The 18,792-nt window shown below is 54.9% G+C and overlaps 1 protein-coding gene across 3 annotated transcripts in view; it reads left to right on the top strand.

Moving 5' to 3' along the window:
• The window catches only part of TSPAN11 (tetraspanin 11), a 50,591-nt gene that overhangs the window by 10,004 nt on the left and 21,795 nt on the right, over positions 1 to 18,792 (top strand). For all 3 annotated transcript variants that reach the window (XR_012504033.1, XM_074357609.1, XM_074357608.1), the window contains exon 2: positions 9,776 to 9,870. Coding sequence is in view for 2 of the 3 variants with exons in the window: in XM_074357609.1 (XP_074213710.1) it covers positions 9,787 to 9,870 (84 nt within the window). In the remaining variant the exon portion in view is untranslated. The remainder of the gene's footprint in view (positions 1 to 9,775; positions 9,871 to 18,792) is intronic.

Here is an 18,792-nt window from a genome sequence, read left to right as displayed (position 1 = left end):
AGATTTACATGCAAGTCCCAGAGTGAAAACCGGGATTTAGAGTCGGATGCACGAGCCTTGCACGCACAAGCTCAGATCTGTCAGTCCTTGTGCCAAGGCAGAAAGTAAGCTGAACGGGGCTCTGGAGACCCAGGACCCCTGCCTCCCTCCCCAGCTCTGCCTCCGCCGGCGTCCTTGGGGCCCGTGTGGTCTCTGAGCCTGCTATGCCTGACACACAGCCTTTCCCTGGGGAGGTCACTGTCTGGCCTTGTCTGTGTCTGCTCAAAACAGGAACCTTGACCTTTTGGTGGCGGGAAGTCAGAAACCCCTCTGGGGATGTGCTAAAACCTGTGGAACCTCAGCACAGCAATGGTAACATTTTTTCATGCAGTTTCAGGGGCCTCCAAGTTATAACTCCTTGGAAGGAGTGGTCTTTGAGGCTTGTTTACTGCTCAGCCGCGGTACCTGCTCCAGAGACAGGACGGGCACTATTTTGAAAGCAAATGAGAAATTGTCCCAATCCTCCTCTCTGGGACTGGAGATGAGGTTTTGTGTCGTTTAGACCTTTTTTTTCTTTTGTTCGTTTCCTGGTGCCTGGGAGGGTGCGTCTGTGCCTTTCTGATTCCCGGGAGCAGGAATGTCCGTAAGCCGAAGTAATATGCACCGAAACTAAGGCTTGTGTGGGAGAGCGCCTGCTCCCCCAGAGCACCCCTCCTCAGCCTGGCTGGTCCCGAAGAGCCACAGGCATTCAGACTCACATCGCCCCTCAGTGGAGGCGCTGCTGGTGTGATGGGTTGGGGGTGGGGGCAGGCTGCCCGTCACCCACGCTTGCTGGCCTTCATGGTCACTTTCTCAGGGGTCCTCACCCTCTTACTCCCACTGGGCTGAGGGAGAAACTGGCTCAGGTCCTGAGATGACCTGCCCAAGGTCACTCAGCCAGTCAGGGTGATATTAATTTTCCCTCCATGTATGTGACAGCCCAAACCAAACCTCAGAGCACCAAGCCCGAGGTGCCGTTCACCCCCCACCCCAGCTCTCTCCTAGCCTGGGGGTGGTGGGGAGAGAAGCCCCTCCCACCTGCCCCCAGGCTGGTTTACTAGCTGCCCGAGGACCTCCTCCAGGATGCTCCCGGTGTCCTCCGCAGGCTCCAACTGGCGAGGCTTCCCAAGCAGTTCTTAGAAATTGTCCAGCCAAACACACAGGGGCTGCAGCTGTGGACCCTCCCGGAGAGGCTGCCCTCTGCTGGGGACACCTCGCTGCCCTAGTGTCCCCAGGCGCAAGCCAAGGGCACAGAGCAGGGCGGAGGTGCTGGGCGGGAATCAGAGAAGCCAATGCGACGGCAGAAACTGGGGAACAGCCACGCCTTGGGAGCTGGCCTGGCGGTAACTAAGCTAGAGCATGTCTCCGGGCAGCAGGCACCAGGAGCCCAGGCAGGAGGGGGGGCAGGGCCTGGAAGGCCCCTCCGGGGCAGCTCGGGGACTGGAGGAGGCGTGGATCTGTATCTCAGACAAGGCTGCGAGCACGTCCTTAAGCGCATTTCCTCCTCTGTGAAGGGGGCATCCTAAGAGCGCCGACCTCTTAGTTATCCTGAGAGCCCCCCCCCCCACTGTCCTTACTGCAGCCGTCATCTGTGCAAGTGCCCGGCGAGCTAACCTCGGAGAGGCCGGACACTGCACCCTCGGGCCGCGAGCGGCGGCTCCTGCCACCCCGGGGCCAGGCCCGCACGCCCAGGGCGGATGCCGCGTCAGAAAATGAGGTGGGGCTTTGGAAGACTTGGGCGGCTCTTCAGTTAAACATGGAGTCGGGGTATCACCCGGAGTGCCACTCCTAGGTGTCACCCAAGGGGCTTGAGAACGGGCGTCCAAACAAAAACATGTCCATGAATGTTCACAGCAGCGCCATACAGCGCGCTGGGGCCGGGCTTCTCTGTGGCTCTGGTTTTGAGGCGCGTGGGAGGGGACGCAGCGATCAGGTGGGCTTGGACGGGGAGGCGGGAATTAACACATCCCTTCGGCCGGAGAGGCCACGCTTCATCTGTTTTACATGTGGAGGTTCTGCGCACAAATATACTTGAAAGACTGTTTCACCTGCCAGAACACCAGCTTCCTCCTTGTGCAAATAAAGAGACAGCGGGGCAGTGACTTGCCTAAGTGCTGGCAGGTAGCGAGGGACATCCTGTGTTAGCTCCTTGCCTGCTGAAGCCTCTGTGAACTCTCACCGCATCCATTAGCGGACTCTCCTAGCATCCTTTTCTTTGGGAGTCATGGGAAAGGACCACCCTCGGTGCCCGTCCCTCGCCGGGGGACCAGGAGCACACACTCTCCCCGACCAAGTGCCCCTGGTGCGGAGCGCCAGCCTTCCCTGGGGGTGATGGCCAGGCAGCCCGCCGGACCGGGGCCCAAGCACGTGTCTCCAGGTGGGCAATGAGAAGAGAAGCTCTTTCTAGGGGGGACGCACAGCTCCACTCATCCATGGAGGCCGGGGGTTACCATACAGCTCCACCTCTGAGTGTGGGAAAAACTGTAGACTGTTCTCATCTCTGTAATTAAGCTAGTTTTAGTGGGAGCAGTTAAGTACATGTGACGGCAATGCATTGTTCCTTTTAAAGGGCTTTTTGAGACCTGGAGTGTCTGAAGTAAAACCCGTGCTCTTAGTTCCGAGAGGCAGTGATTCTCTTGGGTGGGTATAGGGTCTCGCGTCTCACCATCGGCCCCTCTGCTGCCCTGGCCTGGTCCACCTGCCCATCCAGGTGGGCAGCCTGGGCTGCTAGCTGGGACTGACAGTGGCCAGGCTGGCCAGGAGCACCAGCATCTTCCCCAAGCTTGTTGGAAATGCAAATTCTCAGGCACCTCCTCAGACCAGGTGGGGCCCTGGGGGGGGGGCCCAGCTACCTGTGTTTGCAAAAGCCCTCCAGGTGACTCGATGGCCTCTGAGCCAGAGAGTCGCTGCTCTGAGGCCCTGAGGTGCTGGCCTCGGCCGCACGGTGGAAGCCGGTTTCAGGCACGCCCGCGGCCCTGGTCTTGGGAGAGGGGAAGAGGGTGGAGATGTGCCGGGGGAATATTTTAAGGTCCAGGCCTGGAAGTAGCATTTCCACCCACTCACATTCCTTTGTCAAAAACTGCCACACGGCCAGATGTGGCCGCAGGGAGGGTCGGGAGAGGCGGCGCCCGCGGAGGCGGCCGTGTCCCAGCTACACCTGCAATACAAGGGGAGGCGGTAGACGCCAGCAGTCTCGGCCACCTTGTGAGTGAAGCTGAACTTTTTAATGCACTTCTCATGCTCTAGAAAGAGGGGAGGTCGTCTACCTAAAGGGTGCAGTTAACCTTGTATGTTTAAAAGGATTCATGGGGTGGGGGGTGGTCAGGCGTATCAGCCCCCAGATGTCTGCGCACCTGCCTGGGCTTGGTACCTGCCCCACCTGCTGCAGCCCTGCCTTGGAGCCCCCCTCCCCCCCCCCCACTGAAAGAGAGGTTTTCTGGACCTTAAAGTCTCAACGAATTTCAAAGGACTGAAATCACACGACCACGTTCTCCAGCCACGATAGAGTCAAACCAGAAATCAGCAACAAAAATACAACTAAAACATCCTCAAAATATTTGAAAAATCAAGCAACACACATACAAATTTGGATCAAAAAAAGATACTGCAGTAGGGAGTAGAGAATACTTTTGAAATGAATAGCGAAAATATGACAAACTGAAGTGTGTGGAAAGCAGCCAAAGCAGTGCTCAGAGGGAAGCCCATAGCCTTAACATGCACACGCTCTCTTCAAAAACCAGTCATCATTAGGCTCTCGTAGGCTTACTTAGCATCTCTGCACTTCACTGTATGTTTATTAAATTTGAATTTTAAAAGTTTGGAAAAACAGGAAACATCTGTTGTAACAAGTTCACTGTAAAACACAAATGAGTGACAACATTCAACTATATCTTTTTGGAGAAAAATTTTTAAAAAAGGTTTTCTAAAAAGGTTTTTGCTGCACTTTCAAGCAAAATGTCCTTCCGCACTGGAGAATTTCAGATGATCAGTGTAAGAGGGTTTGGAAGCCTTTCAGATAACCCACCCAGCAGGAGGCGATGCACAAATTGCAATTTAGGGACACATTCGGGTGAAACAGAGTTTAGAAAGGGAGATGCTGGTAAGCGCTAAAAAGGAAGAGAAGACTGGGAAAAGTAATGTCTGAACATGTGTTTTACAGATTCATCCTAAATGTGGTGAAGAGAAACCTAAGGGGGCTCTTTCCTGTGTCAGCTGCACCATGGCTGGGATGACCTCAGTAAAGACCCCGTCAAGCCCTTCTGACATGTAGTGTCAAACTGATGTCCCTGTGATCCTCTGTCACTCTTTGCCTGCCTCCTTCCACCTCTGGTTAGCTGATAGGTTCTTATGATTTTGAGGCTGATCACAATATTAGCCATAGTTAAATATTATTAATATTTGAATCCCCCTTCTTTTAAAATGACTGTCCCGTCTGAAGCAATCTACTTTGTTAAAGGATGGTTTTGATTTTCTGCAGGTGGGTTCTTCCCGGTCACCTGGGGATAGGGTCTCCTGTCGCAGCCGTTGAGGTGGAGTCTGCTAGTGGGCGGGTGGGCTTGGGCTCAGAGCCCATGAGACTGCACCCCCAGCTTTCAGACCCTGCCCTCTGGCTGACGTACTCTGCAGGGTTACCCACACCTTGTCCTCCTTCAGGGACCTCTTAGGGAGTTGGTTGTGGTAATGCCTTCACCCTGGCAGGGCACTGAGGCTGTAAAATCACAGAACACACAGTTCTAGCGAATTCTTCATCCCGTTTGGCCCTCACAGACACCCCACGGGGGAGACCAAGCTGGGCCGGCATCAGCTCCACTCCACAGGGGAGGAAGCTGAGGCTCAGGCGGCCACGTGGCTGGCCCGGGCCGCGCTGCTGTCGGTCACAGCGGGTGTTCACACCGCGATCTTCTAACCTGCGACCAGCACTGCTTTTGTTTCTTCAGTGATTCTTGCCGCAAGCAGTAGGCAAGTCCCCACTTCATGGATCAGACTGAGATGGTTTAAAAAGGACCCAGGAAAAACAGAGAAGAGCGACACTCGCCTACAGGCAAGCACCTCCAGAGACCCCGTGTGCATATGAACGTAGAGAGTCAGGAGGCGACCAAACCACCTGCCTCGGGTTGTGAGCACAGCCCTGACTCATCCACTGGACACGTGTCGGCACTTGCAAAGAAGGGAAAAATAGTCCCGAACTTAGGAGAACACGTGTCTCCAGCCATAGAGACTGAGCGTTCTTAGTGCTAGGATTTTAATTCAAGTTCCACCTCCAGCACCATCCACTTGATACCATATGTAACAATCGAACGTAAGCTTTTGGTGCAGAAGAGTCGCCTGCATCCGTCTACCTGCACACAACCACAGCCGTGATGTCAAGAACAAGCCGGCGGTGACCCAGAGGCCCCAGGCCAGCAGGGCGTCAGCGAGATGGAGGACCCGGGAGAAGAGCGTGTTGCCCCCAGCGGGTCCCCGAGCATTTGGTGTCTTGGCGGTGACAGCCCCCACGGCACACCCAACCCAGAATCCTGCCAGGATCGGGGACCGCTGGCCCTGCCAACCCTTGCAGCCCTCACCTGGGGTCTCTGCCCAGGGAAGAGCCATTCATTCTTAGCTTCAACCCAGAGGCCACCAAGCTGGGAGAAGTTACAAGAGGCCAAAACCAGAACTGCCCAGAGAAAATAAACGTCCATTTCCAGTCTTCAGCTCTCTCTCCACTTCCTAGGTCTGTGCTTCAGTTTCCTCTCCTGCCAAAGGGGTAGTAATCCTCTCGGAGGGTTGTTTTCAACATGACGTTAACGCATGCACACGCAGCAGTCAGTTCAGTGCATGTAGTGAATGGTGATGATCAGCCAATCAAAGTCCTGTCGGTAGCCATGGAGACAGGAAGCCAGCTCCCTGTCCTGCCACTAACCTGTAGTGTGACTTCAGCCACAGTGTGATCCCCACCCCACCCCTGGGGCTCTGCTTCCTCAGTTCTCCAAGGGGCTGAGCCAGGGATGTGCCGGCTCCTACCAGCCAGCCGTCCCATTCAGAGGCCTGAGGGAACCTCCCTTTTCTGACTGCAGAGGGACTGTCTGCCCACTGGGAATAGGCAGGGCACGTGGAAAATAAATAAAGAGGGCGGAGAGGACCGAGAAGGACCACACGTGCAGGCCTGGCAGCCAGGGTTCATTTGAAGCTTCAGTTCAGTTACACGTTAACCCACTTAAACTTTTTGTTCCTCTCCAACTATTTTTGACCATCACGCAGGCATGGCCTCTTGTTCGCCAAGAACCCAGCGGTGGGAAGTGGTGCTTACTGAACTGAAGGGGTAGGTGGTGCTTTTTAGAAAAAGCAAAATTAAGCATTGATGACATTTACGATATATATTGACTATAGTACATGACTAGAATTTATAAGTAAACATACGTACGTACAGAGTGTGCTCAGAACATTTTAGTGATGGCGCATGTGGTTAGCAGAGCTCAGTGGCCACTGCCCAACATCACTGTCCCGTCTCGCTGCCCCATCTGAGGTGCCCCTGCTCACCATGCTCTCACACACCTTTGTACCCACCGCTGCCTCCATACCAGGGTGAAGTTAGCTATGGGTAATAGAATATTCAAACATGTACCTTAAAGAAGTTTGCTGTTCTCTCAAATAAACTAATTCCAGACATGAGTATCCCAAGGATGGTATGGCAGCTCCAAAATCATCTGAGATCCAGGCTCTTTGAGCGGATTGCTCTACCCTTTTCAACCCATGGTTTGCAGCTCATGACTAAAAATGGCTGCTTGAGCTCCAGACATTACATCAGTATTCCAACCAACTAGATGAAGGAGAGGGTGAAGAGAGCCGTGCCTTTCCTCACTTTAAGGATATTTCTGATTATTAGAGATAAAGAATGACATTTACTACTGATGGAGACATCGATCCACCAGGATAGCACAACTGCAAATCTATATGCACTCCATAAAGTAGCTGCAAAATATATGAAGCAAAGTGAGCAGAGTTAAAGGATGGTTACACAAACCCACCGTCCTAGTGGGGGTCTGACATGCCTCTTTAATAGACAGTAGAACAAGCAGGCATAGAATCAGTAGGGACATAGATGTTAGCACATGACTCCGCCCCATACAGCGACAGGACTCAGCTCCTCAAACACACGCAAAGCGTACACCCCAAAAATGGTACCTAAAGGAGTTACATACACGCCTTCCGCTTACGTACCATTTGACAGCAGTAAGTCCGGGCTGCACCGGGCGGGAAGGAGGCTGGGAAAGTCGCCTGCAGGTGGCCACTTGCCCAACCACAGTGCAGGGTTCCGGTCCTGAGGCAGAGGGGAGAGCTGGTATTAGCAAAGCCAGCAGTCTCCGTCCTCCCCTCCCGCCTCCCCCTGGCAGCTCTGGTCCTGGTGGGTAAGAGCTGGGGCCAAATCAGAAGCAGCTCATCCTGTTCTGGCTTTGCACTTCCTTGCTTTGTGACATGGACAGGTTATTTAACCTGTCAAAGCCTCAGTTTCCTTATCTTGTAAAATGGGAACAACCTTATTTCATAACACTGTTGGGAACATGGAACAAGATCGCACATGTAAAGCATTTAGTCCTGTGCTTGGCACATAATAAACGCTCAGTGTGCGTTAGCTGCACAGAGAGGTTAAGTAACTTGCCTAAGGTCACAAAGCCAGAAAGTGACAAGGCTGGGTTTCACGTCCAGGCACCTGGCTCTGAGCTGGTTCTGACACTTCTTTCGGGCCTCTGTCCCCCCTCACATAGGGCCCCATGGCTGGCAGGGCTCCACATAAGGAGCCCTGAGCGGGCTGGATGGGAAACTGCTACCGCCAGTTAGTCATGTGACTTGAGAGAAGTCATTTCAAAATGTACGTCTTCACTCAGACGTGTGTTAATTTCCTCCTTCCTCCTGCAAAAGGTTGAATGAACTTGAGCCCAGAGGTTTGCGCTGACCCTGACACTCCACAGAACCCTGTGGTCTGCCTTCTCTGCCTCTGATGGCTGCAACTTTACCATTAGAAATGTGTTTCTTTTTGTTAAATCCTGTCATCTGAACTCTTTCAAAAATAGTTTCCTCCACAGGGTCCCGACTCCTTGGTTTGCAGGTCTAGAGACGGTTCTGGTGCCTGAGTCCAGGGGGCCCCGGTTGGGAGGGGACAGCCAGGCAGAGGGAGAGGAGGATGCAGACAGGAGAGGCTGGGCTCCAGCCCGCGGTCTACCTGCCAGTGGCCCTGGTGGCCCAGAGGGTCCCTTGTCAGGGCCTCCTGCACAGTGACCCTGTGAGAGTTCCCAGCCCGTCGCCTGGCCAACCTCATGTATCACCGTTTTTTACTCTTTCATAGGCTTCCTTTTTTCTCCTTTCTGTGCTTTTCCCCCACCCTACCTCTCAGACTAAATCAGAGAAAAATGGGTTTTGTCTTTTTTTAACGAGGAGACTAAAAGTCTTAAATTACCTTCTTTGAGGTCTGCAAATAGAAATCCCAAGGAAGACAGCCACCTCCTCTTTTCTCTCTTTCTCTCTCCCTGTCTTGGAGCCCCTGAGCTGGAAATAAAAGGCAGAACGTGGCTCAGGAGGGAGTCATCTGGGCGAAGGCACCAGCCGTGGGGGGAGGGGCCGGGTGGGGGGGGGTGTCGGGGGTGGGGAGGAGCTGGAGGAGGGCCAAACCAAGGCCGCCCATTGCCCTGGCTGTGGAATAAAAGAGGTCCCCCTAAGGGGCTGATTCCTTCAGGAGCAGCTGCACATGAGTGTCAGAGCGTGTGAGCAGGTGCCCAGGGCCGAGGAGGCCCAGGAAAGAAGAGACCGCAGAGGCCGCGTCGGGATTTACTGAGATGCAGGCAGGATCCCCGGCACAGTGAGCCTTCACCTTCTCATCCCGCTGAGGCACGGTTCCCAGAGAGCCCGCCAGCAGGGGTCAGGACGAGGAGAGCGAACCAGGTTCTGGGCAAAGCCTGGAAGTTTTAGGGCTGGAGGTCTGGGTTCTAATCCTCGCCACATGTAATAATGGTAGTCAGCGGTATTGCGCCCCCGCCCCATGCCAGGGGCCGTGGGCTGTGCCTTGTGCACATCGCCCCGTGTAGTCGTCAGAACCCTGCCCCATGGGCATCATCATTCTCCCCGGCACAGGCGAGGACACCGAGGGGGGGAGGTCACATAACTTACCCAGGTTCCCACGGGCCTTGAGACGGATCAGGGTGTGAACCTGGGGGGCCAGACTCCAGAGCGCTTGTCTTCCTCTGCCAAACCACTCGGCCTGCCGACCCGCGTCCTCCCTTGGAAAGCCGAGGTGCCTGGGACGGGTGGGGTGGCCTGGGGGGTCGTCGGGTCCTTTCCAGCGTGGACGCTCTGGTTTGGGCTCTTGCCTCCCCTGGGCGCGGAGGTCCTGTTCAGTTGATTCCACTGCAGGGCAGTTCCTCTGAGCATGTGTGTGTGTGTGTGTGTGAGTGACCCGTGAGCTTGTGCCCTGCAGCCCCGATGAGACGGGAGAGAATGAGGACATGACAGGACAACACGAGGTCGCTAGGGAGACCTGCAGGTTAGACCTGCGTCAAAAGGGCCAAACCACGATCCACAGGTCTAGAAAGTTCGGCCCAGGCCAGCTCCGTCGTGCGTCCAGTGGCCTTGGCATTTCCCTGCTCTCTGCCCCAGGCTGCATGCCCACAGCCTCAGAGCCCAGACAGGCAGGTGAGGCCCCTGGAGGGCACCTGGCCGAGGAGCCTGGCGCGGGCAGGCGGGCCGCCTCCGCCGACCCCTGACCACACGTGTGTCTTCCCTGCAGGCCCAGCCACCATGGCCCAGTGCAAGGCCGAGCCGGACGACTGGCTGACCGTCTACCTGAAGTACTTACTCTTTGTCTTTAACTTCTTCTTCTGGGTAAGTGAGCTCGGAGGGCGCCTCCTCCCCCCCCACCCCCACCCCCGGCACCTCGTGCGTCAAGCCATCCTTGTTTTCTGTGAGTCACCGCTCTGGGGTGAGTTTTTCCAAATCAAAGACCACCCAGGGGCAAATTCTGCCCACTTTAAAGCTAATGTGTACAGTTGCTTCTGAGGGGGAACGGAGGATGAGGCAGGCTGGCATGGAGCCCCTGGTACCGCGCAGCGTCCTCCCGGGAGGACTGTTAGCAGAACGACCAGCTCCATGTCCGCCCGGTACGCAGAGTCCGGCTCGCCCTCCCCTGCTGACTTGCGGCTCCAGCGCCTGGTGGGACATGTGACGGCCGGAAATAACTTGGTTTCCTCTGAAACCATGGGTTGCCTCCCATGGTTCACATTCTCCAGGCTTGAGGCAGAGGAACGCAAGTCCTGGGGGCACCCGGGCTGCCTCTGTGCTTGGAGAAAGGTCTCTGTAGCGAGTCCCCTCGGGAGACTGCCTGGCCAGGTTGCCCAGGAGGAGAGGAGTCTGTCCCCTTGAGACAATTGTCAGGGTAACTGGGAGCAGAATACCCTCAGCTCCCCAAAACAGGCAGAAGCTGGAATGTGTGTGTCTTGTCTCCCGTCCTCACTGAGTTTGGAGAGGCCGCCGAGTGCCGAGTGCCGAGTGCCGAGTGCAGGTGCTGGGGTCAGCGGACCGGCCCTGCTGGATACCCATCACGGGACCACAGGCAGCTCACTCACACTGGCCGAGCCTGTGTCCCCAGCTGGAGGAAAGTAACTCTGCAATGACCAGCCCGCTTTTCTGCCTAATGCCACTTCCTTGTTCCTGCTCCCCTCTGCCTGTGAAAGTTTTGCATTTGATACGACTCTCAGAGGCCCTTGTCATCTGCTGGATTGGATGCTGCCTGACTCCCATTGAGTTTTGCGCAAATCAATGTAAGATTTTTACTGTGCCTCAGTTTATCTTTTAATAGTGTGCTTATCGGGGAGGGTATACCCCAGTGGTGAGTGTGTGCTTGGCATGCAGGAGGTCCTGGGTTCGATCCTCAGTACCTCCATTAAATAAACAGATAAACAAACAAACAAAAAACCAAATAAATAAATAAACCTAATTACCTCCCCCCCTAAAAAGAAAGCCCAAGGAAAAAAATAATAAAATTTTTTGAAAAATAGTGTGTTTAGCAGATGCCCTGAAATGGTGTATGTGAAGTGCTTAATTCAGTCTCTGCACACAGAAGGCGTTCAATAAATGCAGTATGTTGGAAATATTAGAAGTAGAGATGTCACCAGATCAACCCGCTGGTGAGGCAGAGCTGCTTCCTGCCTGCCGGGGCCAGGGACGCGCTGCTGGCAGCTTCTGAAGGCAGAGGGAAGACAGGCCGGGCCTGCGTTTTCAGAGTCTTTCGTTCAAGACTGACGCCTCCGCTGCGTCCTGGGCAGGGCCGGGCGCGGCACTTCGAGGCTGGTGGACACAGCAAGGCAGGGGTCTCGAAGAGCCTTGGAGACTAGACACTCATCTGGTACTGTCTGTTCGAAAGCTGGACAGCTTGATGTTTGTTTAAATGCTTTTTGGAAAGTTCCTGAAATGAGCAATAAACTTATTTTATTTGCAACTTTTCCCTCCTGGGCAAGCGCTTCCTGGAACTGTGAGGCTGTGTCGATGGAGATAACGAAACCGGGCTGACGTGCTCAGAAAGCTGTGTGGGTGTGACGAGTGTCCGTCCTCAGAGGTGCATCCAGTGGGGTTTAAGGATTCTTGCTGAGCAGAGGATTTGTTTTTTAAGAAGAGATGTGTTTTTCCTGATCATAAACATCCTATGTATCCACGCCAGGTCATCTCTAAAATGCTGAAAAATGTAACTAAGAAAATTAAAATGCCTGGATCTCAACCAAAATGTGTGGTCTCGCAGCTCTGGAGGCAAAAGACCAGAGTCCAGGGTCAGCAGGGCCGTGCTCCCTCTGAGACTCGGAGCGGCCCCTTCCGTGCCACGTCTGAGTGTCTGGGGTGGCGCCAACCCCGCAGCCCCGGCCTGCGGCTGCGTCCCTCCGGCACCAGCTCTGTCACCCCACGCTGTCTTTCCTGCGTGTCTCTGTCTTTACATGGCATTTTCTCCTTCTTAAAAGGACCCGTTCACATTGACGAGGACCCACCCTAACGCCTCATCGTAACTGGTTACATCGTGAAGATCCTCTTTCCAAATAAGGCCCCGTTCACAGGCCCCGGGGGTGAGGACACTAACAGCTCTCCACCCGGATGGCCACAGCACCCCCATCCTCAGGTCACGGGCGGGGAGCCGCCTCACCCGGCTCAGAGTCCCGCCCAAGGTCTTGTCTTGGTGACGGGCAGAGCTGGCACTGACACCCAGGCTCGCTGGTCAACAGTAACTGAAACCCCGATTCCACGATGTGTATGAAGTGCATGTGAGCGTCAAGCACTGCTGGCGGGCGCGGGGCACGTCTGTGGGCAAAGCTCCAGCCAGCACGGCGCTGACTGCTGTCGGCCTCCTCTGGGCTGTGCTTCCATGTACATCATGCTGTGTGTGTGTTGTTGGAGAATTTTTCTGGACGTATAGCTGATTTATAATGTTGTGTGAGTTCCAGGTGTGCAGCAGAGTGATTCAGTTATACGTATGTATATATATTCTTTTTCAGATTATTTTCCACTATAGATTATTACAAGACACTGAATATAGTTCCCTGTGCTGTGCAGCAGGTCCTTGTTGTTTATTCGTTTTATATATAGTGGTGTGTATCTGCTAATCTCAAACTCCTAACCTGTTCCTCCCCTCCTTTTTCCTTTGGTAACCGTAGTTTGTTTTCTATGTCTGTGAGTCTATTTTTGGCTTATAAATAAGCTTATTTGTGTTTTTTGTTAGATTTCACATACAAGTGTTATGATGTAATATTTGTCTTTCTCTGTCTGACTTACTTCATTTAGTATAATAATCTCTAGGTCCATCCATGTTGTTGCAAATGGCATTATTTCATTCTTTTTTATGGCTGAGTAGTATTCCATTGTACGTATATACTGCATCTTCTTTATCCAGTCATCTGTCAATGAATAAACTTAGGTTGCTTCCGTGTCTTGCCTACTGTAAACAGTGCTACTGTGAACACCGGGGTGCATGTCTTTTCAAATTAGAGTTTTCTCCAGATATGTGCCCAGGAATGGGATTGCTGGATCATATGGTAACTCTGTTTTTGATTTTTAAGGGATCTCCATACCGTTCTCCATAGTGGCTGCACCAATTTACATTCCCAGCAGCAGTGTAGGAGGGCTCCTTTTGCTCCACATCCTCTCCAACATTTATTTGTAGACTTTTTGAAGATGGTCCTTCTGACCAGAGTGAGTCATTGTAGTTTTGGTCTGCATTTCTCTGATAATCAGCGATGTTGAGCATCTGTTCATGTGCCTGTTGGCCATCTGGATGTCTTCATTGGAGAAATGTCTGTTTAGGTCTTCTGCCCATTTTTTACTGGGTTGACATCACCCTGTGTAGTCCTCCCAGTGACCTGAGACTGTGATTGGCTCTATTATGTTACATGTTACAGAGGGGGAGCCATTTGCCCCAAATCCCAGAGCTGGAGTCCACCTCTCTCTGACCCCTAAGCCAGTGTGGTTGGCCATCAGGCTCCGTTGCCTCCAGCACTGAGTCCTGCACATTCCCAGTGTCTTTGGATTAACTAGTGAGGCAGCAGAGCACGTAGGAGAGACTTGGGCTCAAGTTCAGGTTCAAATTCAGACCCCATTGTCTATCTGCTATGGAACCTTAGGGGTGGGCTGCGTTATGACCCACTAAGATGCATGTGTTGAAGCCCTAACCCCCAGTGTGACTGTATTTGGAGACAGGGCAGTTAGGAGGTAACTAAGATTAAGTGAGGTCGTACGGGCGGGGTCCTAATCCAATAGGACTGGTGGCCTTACCAGTGGAGGACGAGCGAGCTCTCTGGAAGCAAGCCTAGAGGAAAGGCCGTGTGAGGACACAGGAGACAGCTGCCTGCAAGCCAGAAAGGTCCTCCCCAAAACCGAACCAGCCACGCCTTACTGGGGGGCATCCAGCCTCCAGACTGTGAGAAATAGAAACGAACGTCTGTTTTTGACGCCGCCCAGCGGTGGTGTTTACTTGTGACAACCAGAGCGGGCGAACACGTCGGGCGGGTCACTCCATCTCGCTGAGCCCTCCCTCACTTTGGTCATACGTTAAATGGGAGTGTCAAAACCTATCAGAGTTAAAGATTAATATTTAGAAAAACATTTTGCACAGTTTCTGGCACCTGTGGTGCTAAGCTGTTCTGTGTAGCTAATACGGTTACGCTAAGGAGAGTCCGTCACCCCTAACGGCTTTCTGTGTCCGTAGCTCTGGCTTTAAGACTTTGGGGATCATGACCCGGGGCAGAAATACGGGGAGGCAAAAGAAACGCTAACAGGAAGCACCGTTCACAGAGCTAAGCCTTTCCTTACTGTGTGCGATGCTCTCTGATGTTTGTCTTCTTTTTTGTGGTGATTTTGTTTCGTTGATTTTTAGTGCAGGTTACAACCACCAAGTTGGCCTCACAGCCCTAAATGGCTACATCAAAGTCTGAAAACCCCGGGGCGGGGGGGCCCCACCCCCACCCCAGGGTGGGCAGGACTCAGGTCTCCCCCAGCGGCCACCACAGCACTCTGAGGGACCTAGATCGTCTTGCACCCCACAGTGATCTACAACCAATGAAGGTCCGAGACGATCTTCACTCCTGTTTCATAGATGCCGAGGCGTAAGCTGAGGTGATTGGCAGGGTTCTGTGTCAGTTCTGCGTTTTCTGACTCTGAGTCTGGCATTCTTCCTGTCTCCAGAGACCACTGACTCATAATCCCTGCCTCGGGCCCACCGCTCTGATGCTTCCTTGGAATCCAGAATGTCCCCAGGGGTCAGGGGTGAACGCAGATTAGGGCATTTGGATGGTGTGGGCAGCACAGACACGCGGAGTGTGAACAATATAAGTAAAGCTTAAGTAGCGTCACGAGACACGTCCACATCCTGTATCTAAACTCCGCTCCCCCGGACCCCAGCCCCCAGTCGGCCCGCGCCTGACCCCTCGTCGTCCACCGCCACCCTCTCCCTGCCTCCCACCGCACCCCCACCAGGCAGTTCTGCCAGCCCAGGGCTGGTCCTGACCATCTCGCTGAGCTCCCTTGGATGTAGCTCTGGGTCAGGAACCCAAAATGCCAACACTTTCATGACCCTAAAAAGAAACTGTGACCCAGGCTTCCTACGTGGCCGGCTCAGAAATGCTCTACCTCCCCCTCCCCCGCCCTGTTTCCTTCAGGCGTCCCTGCAGCCCCGTCTCCCCTGCGGTGTTGTTCTCTAATTTATTATTTTAATTAGTTGCTCGACTGTGTTAATAATCAAAACGTTCCCAGCCTCCCAGGAGCTGTGCAGACTGCGGGAGCACCGGCGAAGCAGCAGGTCCCTTGCTGGGAGCGGTGGCCTCTGCGCCGGAGGCTCAGTCCTGCCCTGGGGCCGCGGCCCCTCCAGTGGCCACCCGTGGGGCTCGACCTGCAGGGAGTCCCTGGGACCCCTTAAGGGGCACATGGGCCAAGCTGGGAGCCAGCGACGATGGAAGACTCGCCCAGCTGGGGAAGCAGGGTGGCTTGAGGGCATCGCAGAACCGTGCGGGATGCCTGGGGAGGGCCTGGTGGGGAGGGCGTCTGCTCGCTCCCAGGCTGAGGGTAGAAGCCTTCGCTTTGTGCATTGTCGTCCCACCGAACGTGGCCTCTGCCCGCCTCCTGGGGCAGGTCGTCTGAGAAAGAACAGCTGAGGGGCCCCTTCCTGAGATGCCTAAGTCACGGGACCCCCGCGGTAACCAGGGCGTCCTGCCTGTCTGTGCTGCTGGGGAACAGGCTCCCACCTGAGCGGGGTGCACAGCCGGTCTGCCTGGGGCCTCAGCAGGGAGGTGGTCCAGGCGGAGGCCCGAGGTGGCTGCTCAGAAGCCCTGCAGTGACTTGCCCACTCTGCCCGCTTCCCATCGGGTCCGCAGCCTGAGGTCTCTCGGGACCTCGCGTGTGTGGCCGCTCAGACCGTATCCTCCCCGCATGTTTCCTTTCTATAAGTGGGAGTTCCTAAAGTTACACGGCCTGGGTGACCCGGCCGCCCCTCCCGGCCTGCCTGTGTCCCCGCTGGCAGGAAGGCCCGCGGCACCCGCTGCTCGGGGTTCTGGCTAATGGGCTACAGGCTATGGTTTTGAAAAATGTACTTAATATTCCACGAGAAACCAACCCAGTTTCTGCAAAGAGCCAAATACTGTTGAATCAACTCTATGCAAATAGCCATTAGAACGGCTCACCGGGGTCATTTGGCTCCAGCCCCAGTCAGGCCTCCCTCAGCGCCTCTTCCCCTGGCCTTTCCGCTGACCCGGCGTCTCCAAATGGCTTGTCGGAAGCCATCAGCCTCTGGCCCTCTTGCTGGAGGTGTATTGGTGGATGGTCATCCTCTGGTACCAACAGGGACGTGTCACCCACATGGAGGGACCTCAGAGCTTGCCATCTGGTCGTTTTACTGAAGAAACTGAAACTTCCAGAGGGTCTAGCTCAGTGGCACTCCCGGTCAAGGGCACAGCCGGGGCTGGGACCCAGACCTGCTGCTCTCGTCCCTCCCGTCCTCCCTTCAGTGACCGTCCCGACCTTGGGCAGCTTTGACTCCTGTCCAGAGGAAAGATCATTTCCTAAAAAGCAGCAGGTCCCTAGCAGGACGCCCCCCGAAGGACGTGAAACCTGCCGAAGCCAGCACCCTGACTCAGAGGGGGAAGGGAGGGCGTTCAGTCCCGAGCCATCAGGAGCCTCCAGGCTGTGGCCCAGGGGTTGGGTGTGATCTTGGGGTCCGGCCTGCTGGGGGATGAGACACTCTGACCCCTTTTAACTAGGAAACCATACAGTGGTTCTCAGCTGGAACCGCCTGGGAACTTGGTAAAATATCGGTGCCTGGTCCCTCTCCCAGAGAGCCCTGTCACCTGGGGGGTGTTCAGAGGTCCCCGGGGTGGTGCGTCCTGGCTGAGACGCTCTGCCTTAGAGAGAGTGAGGTGGACAGGGCCCCAGGTGCAACCCCAAACCTGAACGTGTTATTTTATGTGAATGACGTTTCCCTGGACAAAGTGTCGAAAGCCTCTTATCAGAGCCTCAGCGGGCTCCATGGCCCCAGCAGACTAAGTGTCCCCAGTGCCGTCCAGACCCGCCCTTTCTGTGGCCCCAGGTCCGACGCTAAGGCTGTGCAGTCAACAAACGCAGTGGATAATGGACAACGTACATATTTCTATAAAGACTCTGCACCCATTGAAAGTTAGATCCACTCTGTGTGGCCACATGACATCTCATGCTACTCAGGATCTCTTCTTTGCGCTATCATGCGCCTTTGATTAATAAAAAATGAGAAATGAATTATTACTTAACGCACTGTATTTGGTCGGCAAAAGCCCTCAAAACCTAAGATCCATGGGAAAAAGGAATCAAAGGGGTCCTTGGTCGTTACGGGTTGGGAACCACTGGTCTGATACACCCGCCTTATTTGAGAGATGAAGAAACTTAGGCCCAGAGAGGTTAAGGGACTATTTTCAGGTCACATAGCTGGTTGTGCACAGTTGAGGCTCTCACGCAGCCTCCCAGCCATGCTCTAGGGACAGAATTAGAACAGATGCAGAATGTTTTGCTGGAAACCCTCCCTTGACACAATCCCGTTGACCCAGATGCAGGAAATTCCTCACGGGTCCTGGAGGTTGTATGGCCAGAGATGGCCCAGGCTCACAGAGAACTGGAAAGCCTCCCAAAGTCCGGGATTCATCAAATCCAAGACACCGCCTCTCGTAAGACGCACCAGTGTTCTCTGTGCCTCTGGGCAGAGTGCCGCCACACCTGGCGCTAGGGTGGTGTTCATCAGGAGCTGCGTCTCAGCTTGAGAGATGCTAAAATGTGAGGGCAGAGCTGCCTCGTGGGATGGAGGCTGTGGCACAGCGTGCGGGGTCTTTCCACCTGCTTCTCCTGCCTGCTGGAGGTGCTAAGGGACAGAGAACGGCCCTTAGAAGAAAGCAGATTTATCCAAGCCGCGGAAGCGGGTAGCGGAGCAGGCCCGCCCAGAGTGTGGGCTCTCAGGACAGAGGCCTGGACTGGCCCTGGCAGAGCTGGGTTCGAATCTCAGCCCTGAGGCTCCATGGGCTTCCTCTTGAGCCCCTCCTTATTCTCCCCAACCTCAGTTTCTTTGTGTGCAGAACAGAAGGTGTGCGCTCAGGCCTCCAGGACTACCGCAGAGCTGGGAGGGGAACTCAAAAGGCCAAGCAGTGCAGGCGCCCGGGGCAGTCACAGCTCAGGAGCCTCCGTCCGCCCGGCTGGTGACCACGCAATGGCCGGGCCCATTATGCGGGGTCATCGGGGCAGTGGGAGCTCCTTGCAGGGACAGCACGCGTGGGCCAAGCTCAGTGGGGCCTCTCAGCTTTGGCCACACTCAGAACCCCCTGAGGCAGCAGCAGCCGCCATCTGAGAAGAACTCATCCTCAAAAGAGGCGGGAGACTGGGGGCCCGATGGAAGTCACAGGTCCCGGGGTCCTGCCCCTCCACCCTGGGCAGACACCCCTGATGCTCTCTGTCTGGCACCTTGAGGACACGCATGCACACATGTGGGCACATGCTCACATGCACACGTGCACACACTCACATGCACGCACATACACTCTGCCCAGCGTAACAGCCACAGGAAGAGGCATTCAGCCTCACTGTGGAGGGAGCGGGGCAGCTGAATTTCCCAGGGTCCCTCCCTGAGGACGCAGCCCGGGACCTGCCCCTGCTCAGGGCTGAGAGGCTCAGACAATCAGCAAGGAGGGAACCTCCCCTCCCACACAGTCCCCTTCCCTCCCAGAGTGACTCCAGCCTGCGGACACGCGTCCCTCCCATCTCGGGGGC

This window comes from Camelus bactrianus, chromosome 34 (genome assembly GCF_048773025.1).
Source record: "Camelus bactrianus isolate YW-2024 breed Bactrian camel chromosome 34, ASM4877302v1, whole genome shotgun sequence".
NCBI classification, from domain to species: domain Eukaryota; kingdom Metazoa; phylum Chordata; class Mammalia; order Artiodactyla; family Camelidae; genus Camelus; species Camelus bactrianus.
This window is presented reverse-complemented; position numbering and strand designations above follow the sequence as displayed.